Source organism: Hypanus sabinus, chromosome 1 (genome assembly GCF_030144855.1).
Source record: "Hypanus sabinus isolate sHypSab1 chromosome 1, sHypSab1.hap1, whole genome shotgun sequence".
Lineage (NCBI taxonomy): Eukaryota > Metazoa > Chordata > Chondrichthyes > Myliobatiformes > Dasyatidae > Hypanus > Hypanus sabinus.
Window position 1 is genome coordinate 205,299,737 of NC_082706.1, and position 16,606 is coordinate 205,316,342.

General features: G+C 42.1%; 1 protein-coding gene across 1 annotated transcript in view; it reads right to left on the reverse strand.

Annotated features, from left to right (window-relative positions):
- Positions 1-1,283: 1,283 nt before the first annotated feature.
- otulina (OTU deubiquitinase with linear linkage specificity a) overlaps positions 1,284-16,606 on the reverse strand; it is a 28,374-nt gene continuing 13,051 nt past the window's right edge. The window contains exons 2-3 of the mRNA XM_059984589.1: positions 4,026-4,147; positions 1,284-1,750 (exon numbers count right to left, since the gene is read on the reverse strand). Of these exons, the coding sequence (XP_059840572.1) occupies positions 1,309-1,750; positions 4,026-4,147 (564 nt within the window). The 3' untranslated portion in view covers positions 1,284-1,308. The remainder of the gene's footprint in view (positions 1,751-4,025; positions 4,148-16,606) is intronic.

The window sequence follows — 16,606 nt, forward strand, 5'->3', positions numbered from 1 at the left end:
CCTGTATGTGCAGCACAGGGTAGTGGTCTGGAGTTGTAGCCTCGTTCAGTCTGCGGTAGTCACTGCATGGTCTCCGGCTGCTTTGGGCACCATGTGCAGGGGGGAGGCCCATGGGCTGTCGCACCGCCGTACGATCCCAATTCCTCCATCCTCTTGAACTCCTCCTTCGCCGGGGGGAGCCTTCGTGCGTGGGCGTGGAGGGGTGGTCCCTGGGTCGGAATGAGGTGCTGTAGTCCGTGTCTGGGCATGGCTGCTGTGAACTGCGGTGCCAGAACCAATGGAAAGTCCGCAGGATTCTGGTGAATTTGTTGTCAGACAGTGTGATGGAGTCCAGGTGTGGGGGCGGCAACTTGGCTTCACCAGAGAACGTCTGGAAAGTCTCGGCATGGACCAGTCTTTTCCCTTGCAAGTCGACCAGCAGGCTGTGAACTCGCAAGAAGTCCGCCCCCAGGAGTGGTTGGGCCACGGTGGCCAGTGTGAAGCCCCATGTGAACCGGCTGGCGCCGCACTGCAGCTGCACTGTGCGGGTGCCATAGGTCCGTATCATGCTGCCGTTTGCAGCCCTCAGGGTGGGTCCCAGCTCCCTGTTGCAGGTGTCCTACCCTGTTGGGGATAAGGCGCTGATTTCTGCTCCGGTGTCGACCAAGAAGCGACGTCCCAACTGTTTGTCCCAGACGTACAAGAGGCTGTCCTGGTGGCCAGCTGCTGTAGCCATTAGCGGCAGCTGGCCCTGGCGTTTCCCAGGAACTTGCAGGGCGGGTGATAACGGCAGGCTTCTGTGCCCCACCACTGGTGGTAGAAACACCACTGTTCATTGGCCTCCTCACTCCTGCCTCTGGTTGCTACACACAGAACTAGAAACAACGACACGCAGTCTGTAAGTTGCACTCCAGACTAGTTTATTCAAACTTCGTGGCACTGGCCTTTACGCAGTTCCGTTCCCACCCTCTGGGCGGAAATGACATCAGAGGTGCATTACAAAAGTCTCTTCCCGTGCGCGGCCTTTCTCCCCTTGCTGGTGAAGAAGGCCCAGCGCCATTTTGGGGCTGGCCTCTCTGCCGACGCGCGCCATTTTGTGAGCCGGCTCGCCTGCGTAGAAAGTGGGTCACCACACACACATATTTACATGGCAGGTATGCAGGGGCTGGTGATGACTAACTATGCACAAAGACTTTTTTCTTGTATCAAACACAACATAACCAAGTATTATCTGAAACAACTGTTTATTAAATTTAAATATCTGAGCAGACATTGAATATTCTCAACTATTCTTACTTTACAAAAATCCCCAGCAGGTAATAGACTCGTTTACTGACAGATATGGCTGTCACTGAAAATGTGTGCTATATCCACCGGTATTTCATAGTCTTTCAGCAAGAGCTCGCAGTCTCGATAAAGCTGCTGAACCATTTCTGCTTCATTAATTCCTGACGCTCTTCTGCAGCATGTCTGGTGAACTAAACCAGTCCAGTTTGTTCCAGGATCACGTTGTCCTGTTCCACTGGCAGAGGGGCAGCAGTTATTGCTCACAGCCTCATTGGAATGATCCCTATCTGGCTGCTCTGGTCCAGTGTCCAATCCCATGTCCTCAATGCACTCGGTCACATCACTGACATTCGTCTCCTTGGTTGGTAAACTCAGGTTTCTAAAAATAACTTCTTCCTGTTGGGTAGCAACCTCAAGGAGTTGATTTACTTTGGACAGGAGATTAGGATCATTTTTATTGAGGTGACACCATGACAGCAGTGCACTGCGGAAATTGAAAACATAGATTTATTCATTAGTATTTCTGATGCAAAACTCATGAAACACAAATGCTAATATAAAGAATTGTAAATCAGTAATCAAATGGCTAACTAGTCTCTTCTGTCTACACAATGCCCAGTCCTTCCATTTACCTCACATTCATGTGTCAACCAGAAGTCTCTTACAAGTCTCTAGTGTTTCTGCCTGTCCCACCACCCTAAGCAACACATTCCAGGCACCCACCCCTCACATATCCTTTGAATTTACCCCCTCACCCTACAAGGGGTGGTTGATAAGTTTGTGGCTTAAGGTTACAGTTACAGTTTTCGTTACATGCAGGTCAACTCTTTGAGTGATTATGCAGAAAGTTTGAAGTTAATAACTCATCTCCTACCTTAGGCCACAAACTTATCAATCACCCCTGCTGTGGACACTTTCTGGAGGTCCAAGATCTGTATGCTCTACGACCGCTGGACTAAGTGTGTAAATGTAGGAGGGGACTATGTTGAAAAATCAATGTGCTAGGTTTTCTAACATTGACTCCTTCTACCTTAGGCCACAAACTTATCAATCACCCCTCGTAAATGCATGCCCTCTGATTTTAGACAATTCAACCCTGTCTGTTTCCTCTATCAATGCCTCTCATAATCTTATAACACTTCATCAGCTCTCCCCTCAGCCTCCACCGCTGCAGAGAAAACAACACAAGCTTATCCAAACTTTTGTTATTATCACATGCCCTATAATCCAGTCAGCATCCTGGTAAACCTCTTCTGCACCCTCTCCAAAGCCACCAAAACTGTAACCTCCAAGAGGACCACAACCTTGTCGTAGGGTTTGGAGGCTTGCGTGCCTCAATGCCCCAGAGAGCAACGTTGGCTGGAGCCAGGACTTTATGCTTTGGCTCTTGGTAGGGTCACCCATGCCAAACAGGTCAAAGGGTGGAGGCCAGACCAAGAGTGGTCACTGATCCTTCAGGCTCAGAGGTGCAGCTCAGACATAGTAACCCTGACTAGTCAAAAAAATTGTTAATGAAATAGCAATTCTTTGTGCAACAGTATGGACAAACAAATGGAGGAACTTCACGGTTGCCCTGAACACCAGTGGTATAATGGGCAGTAACATAACAGAACTGTATGCAATCCTCTACTTTTATTGAGTTGGAACTTTTAACCTACTCCAAGACCAATTTCACCCTTCCCTATGACACATAACCCTCCATTCTATCATCATTGTGTCTATCTATAAGTTTCTACACTGCTCCTAATAGATCTATGTACCTCTACCACCATTCCACTGTGTAAAGAACCTGCCCTCGGGCATCGCCCTATACTTTCCTCCAGTCACCTTAAAACTACGCCCCCTGGTATTAGCCATTTCTTCCCCAAGAAAGAAAATCCATTCTATCCAAGCCTTATCAATATAGACGTGTCTCAGCCTCTATCTATGCATCCTTTCCTCAAGGCACAAAGGGATTTATCCCTGAATAACATGAGGTAATTGAATCAGTAGTATAAATATATTCAAAAAGAAATCCTGATCAGCACAAATATGGGAATAAAGAATACACTGACGGAGTATAATAAGGATTGAGTGAGGAAATGGTGCAGCTCTATAAATCCCGGTTAGACCACACTTGGAGCGTTCAGTTGTGGTTGCCTCATTTTAGGAAGCTTTAGACAGGGTGCAGAAGAGATTTATCAGGATGCAGGCTGGATTTAGAGAGCTAGGGCTTCTCCTTGGACTGAAGAAGGGTGACTTGATAAGAGGTGCACAAGATGAGAAGAGGCATGGATCAAGTGGACAGCTAGAGACTTTTAACTAGCTAATACGAGGGGGCATAATTTTAACGTGATTGGAGGAAGGTAAAGTGGAGAGAATGTCAAAGGTAAGTTTTTCTTTTTACACAGAGTGCAATGAGTGCCCTGCTGGGGGTGGTGGTAGAGGCAGATACATTAGGGGCATTTAGGAAACTCTTAGATAGGCACAAGGATGATACAATAAATGGAGGGCTATTTAGGAGGGAAGGGTTAGATTGATCGTAAAGTTGGTTAAAATGTCAGCACAACATTGTGGGCTACCGGGACTGAACTGTAGTGTTTGTTCTATGTAAAACAGGAAGAGAGAAAACCCACGTTCAGCATGAAAGTTCTGCAAAATGGTCATTGTCTGTGCATTGGGTAAAGATACACTGTGTCCTGTGAGTAGGTGGACTACAGAATCACTACAAACCCACAGCAGTCCAGAAACCTGCGTGGTGTACCTCTCGATGCACTCACCTCAGAAGCCCTCGCATCTGTCCAGGGATCAACATCTTCTTCACACCTTCCTGGTAGCCTTTATTAAAACCTTGCTGTAAAGTGGATTCTCTGCCAGCATTTAGCCCATCCCGATAGCCTTCCTAGAAATAAACAGTTGAAAGTAATCACTGAATTATAGCTGGCCATCAACATTTGATGGCATGCAATCAGCGATGCATGTTGAACTTACAAACGCTCTGCCTAACAATCATATTTTAAAAAAGTGAATTCCAGCTCCGAGAAGGAAGACATAATTAGTATATTGTTGGATTAATAACTTAAGAGGACTGGATAAGGAATCAGAAAATTCAGGGCAGCAAGATAGCGAAGTGGTTAATGTAACAGTATTGCAGTGCCAGTGGCCGAGGTTCAAATTCCCTCTGCCGTCTAGAGTCTGCACAGTCTCGCCATGACCACATGGGCTTTTAACACAAGGAAATCTGCAGATGTTGGAAATTCAAACAACACACACAAAATGCTGGTGGAACACAACAGGCCAGGCAGCATCTATAAGGAGAAGCACTGCCGAGACCCTTCATCAGGACTAACTGAAAGGTGAGATACTAAAAGATTTGAAAGTAGTGGGGGGAGGGGGAAATGCTAAATGATAGGAGAAGACCAGAGGGGGTGGGGTGAAGCTAAGAGCTAGAAAGGTGATTGGCGAAAGTGATACAGAGCTGGAGAAGGGAAAGGATCATGGGACGGGAGGCCTCGGGAGAAAGGGGGGGGGGGGGGAGAGAAGCACCAGAGGGAGATGGAGAACAGGCAGAGTGATGGGCAGAGAGAGAGAAAAAAAGAAAGGGAGGAGGGGCATTAACGGAAATGAGAGAAGTCAATGTTCATGCCATCAGGTTGGAGGCTACCCAGCCGGTATACAAGGTGTTGTTCCTCCAACCTGAGTTTGGATTCATTTTGACAGTAGAGGAGGCCATGGATAGACATATCAGAATGGGAATGGGACGTGGAATTAAAATGTGTGGCCACTGGGAGATCCAACCTGATGGCATGAACATTGACTTCTCTAATTTCCGTTAATGCCCCTCCTCCCCTTCTTACCCCATCCCTAAGATATTTAGTTATTTGCTTGTTCTCCATCTCCCTCACCTTATATACCGGCTGGGTAGCCTCCAACCTGATAACATGAACATTGACTTCTCCAACTTCCGTTAATATTTAGTTGTCTTTTTTTCTCTCTCTCTGCCCATCACTCTGCCTGTTCTCCATCTCCCTCTGGTGCTTCCCTCCCTCTTTCTTTCTCCTGAGGCCTCCCGTACCATGATCCTTTCTTTCTTTCTTTCTTTTTAAATCTTTTTATTAATTTTTAAGCAAACATAAATGAGACATGAATACAAAGAGTTTGAGAGTACATAGTTAATAGTTTAAGTAGACATTCAAATATATATCAATATATATAACCTCCCAAACTCATAGTATTTATGAACAAAAGAAATTTAAAAAACCCAAAAAGAGAGGAAAAAAAACACTAACCAACATGGGCCATTGCATAATGTCAGATATATACAGTAGTGCCAATAACTCCAAACCTCCATCCAAATAATTAAGGATAATAAAAGTGAGGTTTAGGAAAACACAATTTAACTCATATGAAAATATTGAATAAATGGTCTCCAAGTTTCTTCAAATTTAACAGAAGAATAACACTTCTAATTTTTTCTAAGCTCAAACAAGAGATAGTTTGAGAAAACCACTGAAATATAGTTGGGGGATTAATTTCTTTCCAATTCAATAAAATAGATCTTCTAGCCATTAACGTAACAAATGCAATCATTCGTCAAGATGAGGAGGATAAATGACTATTATCCACCATTGGTAAACCGAAAATTGTAGTAATAGGATGCGGTTGGAAATTGATATTCAGAACTATTGAAATAATACTGAAAATATCTTTCCAGTTATTTTGCAAACAAGGGCAAGACCAAAACATATGGGTCAATGAAGCAACATCAGAATGACATCTGTCACAGGTTGGATTAACATAAGAATAAAATCGAGCTCGATGTACAACCTTAAATTGTATTAGAGCATGTTTAGCACAAAAAGAAGACAAATTGACTAATAGTAAAATTTTCTCCCACTGCTCAGTGGATATAAGACAATGAAGTTCTTTTTCCCATTCCTTCTTAATTTTTTCTGATATTTCTGGCTGTATTTTCATGATCATATTATAAATGACAGCTACTAACCCTTTTGACAAGGATTCAGAGCTAAAATTCTTTCCATAATGTCCCATGGACATAGTTTCGGAAAACACTGTAACTCATTATACAAGAAATTTCTAACTTGCAAATATCTAAAAAATGAGTTTTAGGTAAATTATATTTATTAGATAGCTGTTGAAAGGACATAAAGCTATCATCCAAAAACAAATCACGAAAACATGTTATACCTTTAGTTTTCCATAAAAGAAAAGCTTGATCCATAAAAGAGGGCCGAAAAAATTAGGTATTATAGGGCTTGATAAAATGAACTTACTCAAACCAAAAAATTTATGAAATTGAAACCAAATTTGCAATGTATATTTGACTATAGGATTAGTTATTTGTTTATTCAATTTAGATAAAGAAAAAAGGAAGTGAAAATCCTAAAATTGAAAACAATGAAAAGTCTTGTACAGATTTACATTCCAAACTTACCCATTGTGGGCAAGCAGCTATAGTTGATTCTTGTGTCCAAAATATTAAATATCGTATATTAACTGCCCAATAGTAAAATCTCAAGGCTTCTGTAAATATTTTTTGCCTAGTCTAAGATTTTTATTCTGCCACAGATAAGAAGATATTTTGGAGTCAATAATATCAAAAAAAGATTTAGGAATAAAAATTGGTAATGCTTGAAGTAAATATAAGAATTTGGGTAATATCATCATCTTAATAGCATTAATTCGACCAACCAATGACAAAGATAGTGGAGACCACCTGGTAACAAGTTGCTTAATTTGGTCAATTAAAGGTAAAAAATTAACTTTAAATAAATCTTTAAGTTCTTTAGTAATTTTAATACCCAAAATAAGTAAAATAATCTGTAACAACTTTAAATGGTAAAAGTTTATAAATTGGAACTTGCATATTTAATGGAAATAATTTGCTCTTATTAAAATTCAATTTATAACCAGAAAAGTTACTAAACTGAGCAAGCAAGGCCGAAATAGCAGGAATAGATCTCTCAGGGTCGGATATGTATAGTAACAAATCATCAGCATATAATGATAACTTATATGTCCTCTCCCCACGAGTAATACCCAAAATATTAGGTGATTCACGAATGGCAATAGCCAAAGGTTCCAAAGCAATGTCAAATAGTAAAGGACTTAAAGGACAGCCTTGCCTTGTACCACGGAATAACTGAAAAAAAGATCTTTGATTATTGGTAAAGACCGAAGCCAAGGGTTTATAGAATATTAATTTAATCCATTATATAAATTTTGAACTAAAATTAAAATGCTGCAATGTATTAAATAAATATGGCCATTCAACTCTATCAAATGCTTTTTCAACATCTAAGGAAATGACAAATTCTGGTATTTTGGGCGAAGGAGTATATATAATATTAATTAATTTTCTAATGTTAAAAGATGAATAGTGATTTTTAATAAATCCAGTCTGATCTTCAGAAATGATTCGAGGTATTACATTTTCTAATCTATTAGCCAAAATTTTACTAAAAATCTTAAAATCCGTGTTCAGCAAGGATATAGGCCGATAGGATGCACATTCAATAGGGTCTTTATCTTTTTTTAAGAATTAAAGAAATAGGGGCTTCATAAAAAGATTGTGGCAATTGGCCTATAATTAACGCATCTTTAAAAATTTTACAAAGCCAAGGAGAAAGTATAGAGGAAAAGGATTTAAAATATTCTACAGTATAAACCATCTTGAACAGAAGCTTTACCGGAATTCATTGAAAAAATAGCCTTTTTTATTTCAGTTTCCGTAATAGGTGTATTTAGGAATACACTATCCTCTACTGTTAATTTTGGAATATTCAATTTGCTTAAAAATTCATTATAGAAGAATCCTCAACAAATTCTGATTGATATAAGGAATTATAAAAATCTTGAAAGGCTTTATTTATCTCTTTATGGTCGATCGTCAGAGCGCCATCTTGTTTACGAATCCTAGTAATCTGTCGTTTAACTGAAGCAGTTTTCAATTGATTAGCCAATAATTTGCCAGACTTATCTCCATGTACATAAAACTGGGTTCTAGATTTAATTAACTGATTTTCAATCGAAGAGGATAATAACAAACTATGCTCCATTTGATGTTCCACTCTTTCTTTATAAAGTTCTTTGCTGGGGGTCACTGAATAAATCTTATCAATTGCTTTGATTTTATCAACCAATGTTAATATTTCAGAATTAGTTCGTTTCCTAACTCCAGCAGAGTATGAAATAATCTGTCCACGAATAAATGCTTTAAACGAGTCCCATAAAATTCCACTAGAGATCACCGCTGTAGAATTTGTTGAGAAAAACATATCAATTTGTTGTTTAATAAAATTAACAAAGTCTAAGTCCTGCAATAAAATAAGAGTTAAACCTCCATGATTTAGCATTAATAGATGAATCCATTATCTTAATAGATAGCTTCAAAGGTGCATGGTCAGAAATGGTAATAGAGTCATATTTACAATCGATAACATCTGTAAGTAAATGGTGATCAATGAAAAAGTAATCAATTCTTGAATAATTATGATAAACATGAGAAAAGTATGAAAACTCTTTGTCATTGGGGTGTAAAAAATGCCAAATTTCAAAAATTGCTGAATTAGTCATAAAGGAATTAATAAGAGAGGCCGATTTCTTTGGAAGAGCTTGGGTGGGCTTAGATTTATCCATCGAAGGGTTTAAACAACAGTTAAAATCCCCACCCATTATCAGCCTGTACTGATTCAAATTGGGAAAGGATGTAAATAGACACTTAAAAAATTCAGCACAATCAGTGTTTGGAGCATAAACATTAACTAGAACAACTTTTTGATTAAAAAGTAGACCAGTAATAAGCAAAAATCTACCTTGTGGGTCTGAAATTGTTTCATGGTGTATAAAGGAGGTTTAAGAGTCTATAAAAATGGAAACGCCTCTTACTTTGGTTTGAGAATTCAAGTGATATTGTTGGCCTTTACAAAACCTAAAAAAGCATTGACTATCCACCTTCCTTACATGAGTCTCTTGTACAAAGATAACATTAGCATTCATTCTATGGAATACTTTGAATATTTTTTCCGCTTCATCGGATGATTTAAACCATTAGTATTCCAAGAAACAAAATTAATAACCTTATCCATATTGACAATATTTATTACAATTAACACATATGATTAAAAAAAAGATGAACTCATGAATCTGGAAGAGGGAAGTAAGTTCAAGGAGGAACCGGAAGTCATGACACTGCAACCATTTTTGTAGTTTCATATGAGCCCATGAAGTAAAACTAAGCATAAAACAAGCAAAAAGAAAAAAGAAAAATCCCCCTCCCTCCACCCTCAAAGCCCAAAACTCAAAACCAGGAAAAAAGCCAAAAAGAGGCAAGCAAGCAATCTAACACTAAAATTACCCCCATGACTCAAGACGGCAACTCAAACAAAAAAAAAGCTGAATAAAAGATACAAACCACCCATATTATAAGAAAGGGTTGGTTAACAAAAATTAAAATATAAAATTATTATATATATATATATATATATATATAAAAAACAAAAGGATTTAATCTTATATAAAACAAAGATCCTTTCCCTTCTCTAGCTCTGTATCACTTTCGCCAATCACCTTTCTAGCTCTTAGCTTCATCCCACCCCCTCCGGTCTTCTCCTATCATTTAGCATTTCCCCCTCCTCCCACTACTTTCAAATCTCTTACTATCTTTCCTTTCAGTTCGTCCTGACGAAGAGTCTCGGCCCGAAACATCGACAGTGCTTCTCCTTATAGTTGCTGCCTGGCCTGCTGTGTTCCACCAGCATTGTGTGTGTGTGTTGTCTGGGCTTCTAACAGCTGCTCTGGGTTCTGAAGATGAATGGGATAGGGTTGGTAAGTTGTGGGCATGCTGTGTTGGCTCCAGTGTCCTACATTCCAAAAGATGCAAGGTTAGAGTTAGTGAGCTGTGGGCATGTTTTGTTGGCTCCCACAATCCAGACAAATGGCTTTAAAAGCACCGAAGGGGCAAACGGGGCAGCCGCTGTTGGGAGTAGACTGGTGGTGAGAGCAGGAGTGTCAGGTTTTGGCTCAAAGGACGCTTCAGCTCCAAAGAGGCGTAGGCTCCGGGTAAGCTTCTGTTAAAGGTTCCCTTTTCTTCTCCCCCACCCCCCCCCCCCCTACTGTACCTAGTGTAGTAAATGGCTGTTGTGTGTTCTTCATGGATGTTGGGAGTCTCCCGGGGAACTACATCTGCATGAGGTGCATCTGGTTGCAACTTCTTGGAGACCGTGTTAGGGATGTGGAGCAGCAGCTGGATGACCTTCAGCTTGTACGAGAGAGAGAGAGAGAAGAGATAATTGATCAGAGTTACAGGGAAGTAGCCACCCCAATAACTGAGTGACTGTCAGGAGAAATGGAAATGTGAATAGGCAGTTAGAGCAGAGCATGCCACTCAATAATAAGTATACCATTAGGGTTGAGCTCCCAGGGGAATGAAGTGGAGACCGGGTTACTGGCTCTGAGCATGGGTCTGTGGGAGAAGGGGGTGGTAGTGATAGGGGACTGATTAGTTAGGAGATTCTGAGGTTGTGAACGGGACTCCTGAATGGTATGTTGCCTCCTGGGTGCCAGGATCAAGGATGTCTCAGGTCACATCCACAGCATTTTAGAGAGCGAGGGAAAGCAGCCATATATCTTGGTGTGGCCTATGGTTAGGCCACACTTAGACCCCCTCCAGTTCACCTACCTGCCCTGACTAGGAATTGAAGATGCCATCATCTACCTGCTGAACCGTGTCTAAGCCCACCTGGACAAGCCGGCGAGCACTGTGAGGGTCATGTTTTTTTGACTTCTCCAGTGTGTTCAACACCATCCGCCCTGCTCTGCTGGGTGAGAAACTGACAGTGATGCAGGTGGATGTTTCCCTGGTGTCATGGATTATTGATTACCTGACTGGCAGACCACAGTACGTGTGCTTGCAACACTGTGTGTCAGACAGAGTGGTCAGCAGCACTGGGGCTCCACAGGGGACTGTCCTGTCTCCCTTTCTCTTCACCATCTACACCTCGGACTTCAACTACAGCACAGAGTCTTGCCATCTTCAGAAGTTTTCTGATGACTCTGCCATAGTTGGATGCATCAGCAAGGGAGATGGGGCTGAGTACAGGGCTACGGTGGGAAACTTTGTCACATGGTGTGAGCAGAATCATCTGCAGCTTAATGTGAAGACTAAGGAGCTGGTGGTGGACCTGAGGAGGGCTAAGGCACTGGTGACCCGTTTCCATCCAAGGGATCAGTGTGGACATGGTGGAGGATTACAAATACCTGGGGATACGAATTGACAATAAACTAGACTGGTCAAAGAACACTGAGGCTGTCTACAAGAAGGGTCAGAACCGTCTCTATTTCCTGAGGAGACTGAGGTCCTTTAACATCTGCTGGACGATGCTGAGGATGTTCTACGAGGCTGTGGTGGCCAGTGCTATCATGTTTGCTGTTGTGTGCTGGGGCAGCGGGTAGCAGACACCAACAGAATCAACAAACTCATTCGTAAGGTCAGTCATGTTGTGGGGGTGGAACTGGACTCTCTGACGATGGTGTCTGAAAAGAGGATGCTGTCCAAGTTGCATGCCATCTTGGACAATGTCTCCCATCCACTCCATAATGTACTGGTTAGGCACAGGGGTACATTCAGCCAGAGACTCATTCCACTGAGATGTAACACTGAGCGTCATAGGAAGTCATTCCTACCTGTGGCCATCAAACTTTACAACTCCTCCCTCGGAGTGTCAGACACCCTGAGCCAATAGGCTGGTCCTGGACTTATTTCCACTTGGCATTATTTACTTATTATTATTTAATTAGTTATGGTTTTATATTGATATATTTCTTCACTATTCTTGGTCAGTGTGACTGTAACGAAACCCAGTTTCCCTCGGGTTCAATAAGGTATGTTTGTCTGTCAGTCTGGTATAGATTGATACTAATGGCTTAGATAGGAAAAGCAAGGAGGTCCTGAAAAGAGAATTTAGAGAGCCAGGTTGAAAGCTGAGAAGGACCTCCAGAGTAGTAATTTATGGATTGCTCCTTGTGCAAGGCACCAGTGAGGGTAGAAACAAGATGATCTGGCAAATTAATGCATGGCTGAGAAGCTATTGCAGGGGACAGGGCTTAAGGTTCTTGGATCATTGGGATCTCTTCCGAGGGAAGTCCGACCTGTTCAAAAGTCAGGGGTTGCACCTAAACCCGAGGGGGACCAATATTTATGTGGGCAGGTTTGTTAGAGCTTTTCAGGACAGCTTCATCCAACCTCAGTGGAAAAAGCCTGCTTACATTTAACCATATAACAATCACAGCACAGAAACAGGCCATCTCGACCCTCCTAGTCCGTGCTGAACTCTTAATCTGAACTAGTCCCACCTACCCGCACTCAGCCCATAACCCTCCATTCCTTTCCTGTCCATATATCTATCCAATTTTACCTTAAATGACGCAACTGAACTGGCCTCTACTACTTCTACAGGAAGCTCATTCCACACAGCTATCACTCTCTGAGTAAAGAAATACCCCCTCGTGTTTCCCTTAAACTTTTGCACCCTAACTCTCAAATCATGTCCTCTCGTTTGAATCTCCCCTACTCTCAATGGAAACAGCCTAATCACGTCAACTCTATCTGTCTCTCCCAAGATTTTAAATACCTCGATCAAATCCCCCCTCAACCTTCTACACTCCAATGAATAGAGACCTAACTTGTTCAACCTTTCTCTGTAACTTAAGTGCTGAAACCCAGGTAACATCCTAGTAAATTGTCTCTGCACTCTCTCTAATTTATTGATATCTTTCCTATAATTCAGTGACCAGAACAGTAAACAATATTCCAAATTTCGCCTTACCAATGCCTTGTACAATTTTAACATTACATCCCAACTTCTGTACTCAATGCTTTGATTTATAAAGGCCAGCGTTCCAAAAGCCTTCTTCACCACCCTATCTACATGAGACTCCACCTTCAGGGAACTATGCACTGTTATTCCTAGATCTCTCTGTTCCACTGCATTCCTCAATGCCCTACCATTTACCCTGTATGTTCTATTTGGATTATTCCTGCCAAAATGTAGAACCTCGCACTTCTCAGCATTAAACTCCATCTGCCAACGTTCAGCCCATTCTTCTAACCGGCATAAATCTCCCTGCAAGCTTTGAAAACCCACCTCATTATCCACAACACCTCCTACCTTAGTATCATCGGCATACTTACTAATCCAATTTACCACCCCATCATCCAGATCATTTATGTATATTACAAACAACATTGGGCCCAAAACAGATCCCTGAGGCACCCCGCTAGTCACCGGCCTCCATCCCGATAAACAATTATCCACCACTACTCTCTGGCATCTCCCATCTAGCCACTGTTGAATCCATTTTATTACTCCAGCATTAATACCTAACGACTGAACCTTCTTAACTAACCTTCCATGTGGAACTTTGTCAAAGGCCTTGCTGAAGTCCATATAGACTACACCCACTGCCTTACCCTCATCAACATTCCTCGTAACTTCTTCAAAAAATTCAATAAGGTTTGTCAAACATGACCTTCCACGCACAAATCCATGCTGGCTACTCCTAATCAAATCCTGTGTATCCAGATAATTATTAATACTATCTCTAAGAATACTTTCCATTAATTTACCCACCACTGATGTCAAACTGACAGGTCTATAATTGCTAGGCTTACTTCTAGAACCCTTTTTAAACAATGGAACCACATGAGCAATACGCCAATCCTCCAGCACAATCCCCGTTTCTAATGACATCTGAAAGATCTCCGTCAGAGCTCCTGCTATCTCTACACAAACTTCCCTCATGGTCCTGAGGAATATCCTGTCAGGACCCGGAGATTTATCCACTTTTAAATTTCTTAAAAGTGCCAGTACTTCCACCTCTTTAATTGTCATAGGTTCCATAACTTCCTTACTCGTTTCCCACAACTTACACAATTCAATATCCTTCTCCTTAGTGAATACCGAAGAGAAGAAATCTTTCAAAATCTCTCCCATCTCCCTCGGCTCCACACATAGCTGACCACCCTGATTCTCTAAGGGACCAATTTTATCCCTCACTATCCTCTTGCTTTTAATATAACTGTAGAAACCTTTCGGAGGCATGGGATCCACGGGGACATTGCTGTGTGGATCCAGAACTGGCTTGCCCACAGAAGGCAAAGAGTGGTTGTAGACGGGTCATATTCTGCATGGAGGTTGGTGACCAGTGGGGTGCCTCAGAATCTGTTCTGGGATTCTTACTCTTCGTGATTTTTATTAATGACCTGGATGAGGAAGTGGAAGGATGGGTTAGTTTGCTGATGACACAAAGGTTGGGGGTGTTGTGGATAGTGTGGAGGGCTGTCAGAGGTTACAGTAGGACATTGATAGGATGCAAAACTGGGCCGAGAAGTGGCAGATGGGGTTCAACCCAGATAAGTGTGAAATGGTTCACTTTGGTAGGTCAAATATGATGGCAGAATGTAGTATTAATGGTCAGACTCCCGGCAGTGTGGAGGATCAGAGGGATCTTGGGGTCCGAGTCCATAGGAACACTCAAAGTAGTTGCACAGGTAGACTGTGGTTAAGAAGGCATATGATGTATTGGCCTTCATCAATCATGGAATTGAATTTAGGAGCCAAGAGGTAATGTTACAGCTACGTAGGTCTCTGGTCAGACCCCACTTGGAGTACTGTGCTCAGTTCTGGTTGCCTCACTACAGGAAGGATGTGGAAGTCATAGAAAGGGTGCAGAGGAGATTTACAAGGATGTTGCCTGGTTTGGGGAGCATGCCTTATGAGAATAGGTTGAGTGAACTCGGCCTTTTCTCCTTGGAGCGACGAAGAATGAGAGGTGACCTGATAGAGGTGTATAAGATGATGAGAGGCATTGATCGTGTGGACAGTCAGAGGCTTTTTCCCAGGGCTGAAATGGCTAGCACAAGAGGACACAGGTTTAAGGTGCTGGGGAGTCAGGGGTAAGATTTTTTACTCAGAGAGTGGTGAGTGTGTGGAATGGGCTGTTGGCAATGGTGGTGGAGGCAGATACGATAAGGTCTTTTAAGAGGCTTTTTGATAGTTACATGGAGCTTAGAAAAATAGAGGGCTATAGGTGAGCCTGGTCATTTCTAAGGTATGGACATGTTTGGCACAACTTTGTGGGCCGAAGGGCCTGTATCATGAAGCAGGTTTTCTATGTTTCTGTGTGTGTCTGGGAGCTGGGAATTTGCAGTCTTTTGCCGGTGAGTGATGAGGAGAGAGGATGCGAATGGAGAGAGTTGGTAGACCACTGGATGGAGTGGACTTGGAGCGAGGGTTCGAAGAGCAGCGACGATCGGAGGAGGTTGATGGTGGACGAACGGCCTTATCAGTGAGCTCCAACACTGCGCATTAGACTGCTCCATGAGAATGGGCTCTTTTTCTTTTGTTTCCTTTGCTAACCATATAGTCAAATTAAGAATTAAGAATTAAGAATTAAGAAGTTCAATTGTTAAATCACGAAGTTGTGTACTGTTTGTTATTTCGTAGTTCTGATTTGTAATAGTTGACACATCATGTAGCATCCACCCAAACGAGATTTCTTTAAATTCGGCCAGGCCAGTGGAGGGTGGGGGGGGGGGGGGGGGGCTATCATTCCCTATATTAAGCCACTAGCCGAAGTGAGAGTTACACTGTCAAATCTCCTCTTGTTTTCCTACACTCCAGGGAATAAAGTCCTAACCTATTCAACCTTTCCCTAAAACTTAGTTCCTCAAGTTCTAACAAATGCAGTTTGTTCATTATGTGCCATGTCATATGACACAGGTGATCATGGTCTTTCCATGACTATGATTGTTCTTGGCAAGTTTTTCTCCAAAAGTGGTTTGCCATGACCTTCTTCCGGGCAGTGTCTTCACAAGACGGGTGACCCCAGCCATTATCAACACTCTTGTCAATTGTCGCATAACCAGGACTTGTGATGCGCACTGGCTGCTCATACGACCATCCACCACCTGCTCCCGTGGCTTCAAGGGGCTCTGATTTTTTTTTTGGGGGGGGGGTGCTACACCTTGCCCAAGGGTCACCTGCACACTGGTAGATGGAAGGAGCACCTTACACCTCCTTTGGTAGACTTACCGCCACCCTGCCATCCAGAATTTTATTTACCTCTCTGGAATCACCCTTCATTCTCCTACACTTCAGAGAATAAAACCCTACCCTATTCAACCTTTCCCTAGAACTTTGTTCCTCAAGTCATGACATCATAAATTTTCTATGTACTCTTTCAATCTTATCCACGTCAACATATGCTGGGAAATTTGATGCTTTGCAGCAGTACAAGACTGAAAAGTTACCGTAAGTGATAATTAAAATAAGTTATGAAA